The 4,891-nt window shown below is 48.9% G+C and overlaps 1 protein-coding gene across 4 annotated transcripts in view; it reads right to left on the bottom strand.

Moving 5' to 3' along the window:
- Nucleotides 1-4,891, bottom strand: part of slc39a14 (solute carrier family 39 member 14) — a 30,132-nt gene that overhangs the window by 4,799 nt on the left and 20,442 nt on the right. For all 4 annotated transcript variants that reach the window (XM_048618572.1, XM_048618570.1, XM_020511823.2 and 1 more), the window contains exons 6-8: nucleotides 2,780-2,902; nucleotides 976-1,176; nucleotides 334-544 (exon numbers count right to left, since the gene is read on the bottom strand). In XM_048618572.1, the coding sequence (XP_048474529.1) occupies nucleotides 334-544; nucleotides 976-1,176; nucleotides 2,780-2,902 (535 nt within the window). The remainder of the gene's footprint in view (nucleotides 1-333; nucleotides 545-975; nucleotides 1,177-2,779; nucleotides 2,903-4,891) is intronic.

The raw sequence follows: 4,891 nt of genomic DNA, 5'->3' as shown, positions 1-4,891 counted from the left end.
AGGTGAGTTTTCACTCTGTGAGATGGTCAGGAGTGTGTTCAATGCAGCAATTGGTTGCTGTGGGTTTGAATGGAAGGGATATGCTGCACAGGCTCCTGTCCACACCCCATTCTGCCCCACGCCACAGCCCCAGTGTGCCAGTCCAGCTGCTCTTCATGGCCCACTCCCTGTTGTCAAACAGCCCCTCATGGTCCCTCAGGCAGAAATCCCAAACTGGAGCCAGGGGCAGGCCAGGCCCTCACCTCCCCTTGACCCAGGGAATGAATCGAAACTCCTCCACTGCTGCTCAGTCCCCACCCTCGGCTGGGAGAGAGGAGGTAAGGGCGTACATACCAAGCTCATGAGGAAATTCCTCACAGAGAATGGCCACCGAGGTACTGATTCCCTGGAAGACAGAGACAGTGAAGGAAGCTCCAATGGCAAGGCCATCGATGAAGTTGTGCAGTCCATCGCTGAGCGTGATCATCCAGGCCAGAGTCGCAATGTCAGAGTAACGATTCCCCTTAAGCCAGTAACAGGGTCCTCCTGCTGTCTGCTGGAGATCCTGGATAGAGAGAGACAGAGAGAAACCAGACAACATATTACACACCCACGCATGATCCAACTCTCCGATCCTAATCCAATCCCCATCCTGACCCTAAACCACATGCACCCAATCCCAGCCAGCTCCCGATCTCACCCTGTTCCCTCATCCTAGTCCACTCCCGTTCCCAATGCCACCATGTACCCCAATCCCATCCCACCACCTGGCTGTGTAATCCCATTTTAATTGTTCCTCCTTCCCACCCCAAGTGTGCGCGCACACACACACACATTAAAACCACCAGGAACAACCTGGCAAACAGCTGACAGTCACTTGGTCTTGGTACAGGTTTGATACTGGTCCTCCCTGCTCTCTTCCCCGGGGCACCATGCCTTAGCCTAGAGTGGTCGGTTCCACAGGGGATCTGTATCCTTGTTCCCCTGCCCACTGACCTGCACCGACAAGGCCCCAGTGATTGCTGGCTCTCCCTCTGTGGAATCTGTAGAGAAAATCCTGTGGTCGCCATCTTCACCGTGACTCGACAGGGTGTGACTCAGATCTCCATTCTGGAGTTTTTCCATCACTCCATCCTCGTGATCACTCCTGCTGGCATATTGCTGAGCTCGGTAGTGAGTGTGATTTGGTGCTTTCCCCTATTTAAACAAGTGACAAACGGCTGTGGTCAGTAGTTATGATGCACACCCTAGCACCCCCCATTCACCCCTTAGATATCTCCTGTCTCCTGCTGACTGAGATCAGAGTTACAGAAGTGAAACAGGTCAGTATTCACATCCATCTGCTCTCATTCCAGAATGTTTAATCACTGGCCATGTTGTAATATTTATACCCAGTGATGTGCAGTTCAAACAACAGAATTGCATCATTGCTTCAGGGTCCTGAAGCCCTTAGCTAACACCATTCTACTTCAACTCAATATATCAGTATGTCCCTCTACTCCTTTTTCCCCTTTCTTATTGTCTGCTTTTCTATTAAGTGCAGCAAAATGATTAACTTGGTCCCTACGAGTTCCACATTCTCACCTCTCTCCCAAATTCTTGATTGGATTCAGCAATGCAAAAGGGGAAGAGTCGGGATGGTTGGTGGTGCTGCTGCTTTTCCCAGACAGCAGTGTTGGTGTAGAATTTGGGAATGTAAGGACCGTGCCTTTTTATTTTTAACTGTGGGCTGAAATGGTAAAAGAATTGTTTTCAAAACCAAGAATTATGGAATGGATTGCTGTGCTTTTTAAATGCAATTTACTGAACTGTAAGTCATGTTTATCCTGCTTGTTGGTTCACGCAGCGAGAGAGGCTGATTGCAGGCGGACTGGCACCACTGGCGGTGGGGGGGTGGTGTGGGAGCAGAGAAATTGTGCAAGGTAGGACTTGGTTGGCAACAGATCACTGATTGGTTTGTAAACAGTTGTGGATGTCAAAGACCATCTGCCTGACAAACTGATTGGCTCCTGGTAGCAGAGTAGCTTCTGATAGTGAACAATACTGGCAGATGCCTTCGGACTGCTGCAAAGGGCAGATGGAGCATCTTTCTCTCTCTCTCTCTAGTGCAATACCTAAAGGCTGAAGAAAGCCATTTTCTTTCCCCTCACCAGTGGCTGGAATCTATGGCCTTTACCCAATAAGTAAGAGATTTTGCAGTTTGTGTGCCAATTGTCTGTGCCTCCTACAAAGAAGTGAGAAGACCCCAGAGAGAAGAACAGAAAATCTTGACAAGCAAAAGGATCATCTCCGTGAATCCCAATGGTCAGGTGCTATTCAACAACTTCCACAGTTTTGTTTCCATTGGGTGGGAGATTAACAAAGGGTCAGTGAGGATGCTCCAGTTTTGATGGACATACAGACGGCTCAGTCATTCAGTACTCTACTCTGGGACAAACAACATTCCCTTGAAGGCCTGAGCAATACCCCTTCACCCCACTGCTATTCCCAAGCTCTGTGGGAATGGAGAAGAGAGAACCCTTTACTGTCCCAGATCTCCATATGGGGTGTGTGGGGACAGGGGGCAGAGATCTCCCTCTCTGATGCTGCACATCAACATCCAGAGGCTCCTGTTTTCTGTCATGAGGATTTCTAATACTCATCCTGAGAAAAGGGAAAGAAAAGGAGAAGGGAGAGTGTTTCCCTGTCAGGTGATGAATTCCCACTGGCTTTGGGTGGCACTTGTTCCCAGGAGATAGATCATTTAACTCAGAGATTTACCAATCACCTGACGAGTCAACAGGGCCAGTCACAGCTTTACCTTCTCTTTGGGTTTGAGCACCATCTTCAGGATCTTCTCTGTGAAGAAAAAGAGATAGAATCCTCCAAAGACCACTGCCGATTTTGATACATAATCAGCTTCCTTCGGGTCAAATCCAAAGGCCTGAGTGAGGGGAAAGCATCATCTTGTTAAAGAGACTGACAGCTATTACAATCACAACAACCGCATGGTTCACTAATGTCCTTTAGGGAAGGAAACTGCAGCCTTTACCAGTCTGACCTACATGTGACTCCAGACCTACAACAATGTGGATAACACTTAAATGCACTCTGGGCAATTAGGGACGGGGAATAAATATTGGCCCACACATCCTGTGAATAAATAAAGAAGCACAACATTTGTCCCTCCCACAGCCACACATACAATGCCCCCCACCCCCAAGGAAGAGAATACTCTGGATTCCCATCAAATCTGACTGAATTCCCCAGCTGTTTAAACTGGACCAGTATCAGGTCCTTTGCAGAGCTAGACAAACAGTGCAGACGGCACTCAAGTCACTGTAGGAGGAGCAATCAGAAGGAGGGGGAGGAGGGTCTGAGGAAGACAGGGTGGGTCAGGCAATCAAAGAAAAGGGTCAGAGGGAGCAGGAGGTCAGAGGGAGACAGGATGGGTCAGGGAGACAACAAGGAAAGTGGTCAGTGGGAAGAGGGGGTGGGTGGGGATCAGAGGCTCAGGGGCTGGTCAGAGGGAGGGAGTATGTAGTCAGACGTTGGGGGTGGAAGGGGACAGATGGTTAGAGGGACATGGAGAAATGGCTTTGACTGAACAAGAAAACCCATGGGAGCTGGGCCGGTTTCAGGGGAGTTGTCTGTAGAATGTGACCAGAGTAGTCGTTACTCCAATGTCCCCTCACTGCAGCTACTTCAGGGTTTGTCAGCAGCTCCAGATGACGGCCTGCAGACTGACCTGGGACCTCAGCAAAGGTGCCTGTCTCCGTGTCTGTAGGCATACTGCTGGGGTCATGAAGGGGCAGCCTCAAACGGGCTGACTGGCAGGACCCACGTTCCACATTCAGCTGTCCCATCATGTTCTGGGTCATGGTGGGTTTGCTGGACAGAGGCAGGAAATGGGACTAGGGAGCTCTCCCTCATCTCCTTGCAGCAAGCTTTGCCAAAGTTGATTAGATAGGGCAGATGTTCGCTAGCTGTCCCACATTAAAAACAAACAAAAAAAAAATCTCAATGTAAGTACAAAGGTAATACAATCTGATTGGCCCCAGTCACATGAAGTCACCTCAAACCACATTTGGGAAGCCAAACAACTGGCAGTCACAGATCAGGAAGCTTCGCAATGATATCCCCGGTGTCAAATAACGCAAACACAATCAGGAACAAAGGATTTAAGTAATGGCAAGCCACAACCTCGATCAGTGTGCATGGAGAGAGGGCTTCAGGTTCACTTGTCTCTCAAAGCTCCAGCATCAGATGTTTAATTCGGATCTCTGGGAATCCAAATTGAAAAAAGGGTCATGAGATGCAGTGGTAACGTTCCTCCCCTCAGTTCAGGAGTTCAAGTCCCACCTCCAGGGAGATGTGTGAGAACACGTCCACTCAGGTTAATTTAAATTTACTTTTTGGCCTTCAGTAACTTTCTCTGCTTGTATGGAGACCAAGCCCAGCTTCCCCAGATTCTCCGTGTAAGTAAAGTCTGTCATTGCTGGTACTGCCTGAGTGAAGCTGTCTGTATCCTGTTCAGGCCCCCTTATCCTTCCCAAAGTGCACCTTCCAAAACCCACAGTACAACCACAGCTAAGCCTAACCAGTGGTTTCTTAAGGATTTAGTGTTACCTTTTGTACTCCCTGCCTCTATTAATGAAACAAGGAATCTCATAGGTTGCTTATAACAAATTACAGAGGATGTAGAAGGCAGAAATAGGCCATCCAGGCCAACCATCCCCTGCTTGTGTTCATGCTCTACTCCAGCATCCTCACATTGATCCTCATCTAAATCGGTCAAACTAAGTCTCTATTCCCAGCTCCCTCATGTACATCTCTAGCTTTTCCTGAAATGCATTTATAATCGTGACCTCAACCCCTCCCTGGGAGGAGAGAGATTTCCACATTCTGACCCCTCCCTGGGAGAGAGATTTCC

The sequence above is a fragment of the Rhincodon typus genome, chromosome 40 (assembly GCF_021869965.1).
Source record: "Rhincodon typus isolate 14 chromosome 40, sRhiTyp1.1, whole genome shotgun sequence".
Classification (NCBI taxonomy): domain Eukaryota; kingdom Metazoa; phylum Chordata; class Chondrichthyes; order Orectolobiformes; family Rhincodontidae; genus Rhincodon; species Rhincodon typus.
This window is presented reverse-complemented; position numbering and strand designations above follow the sequence as displayed.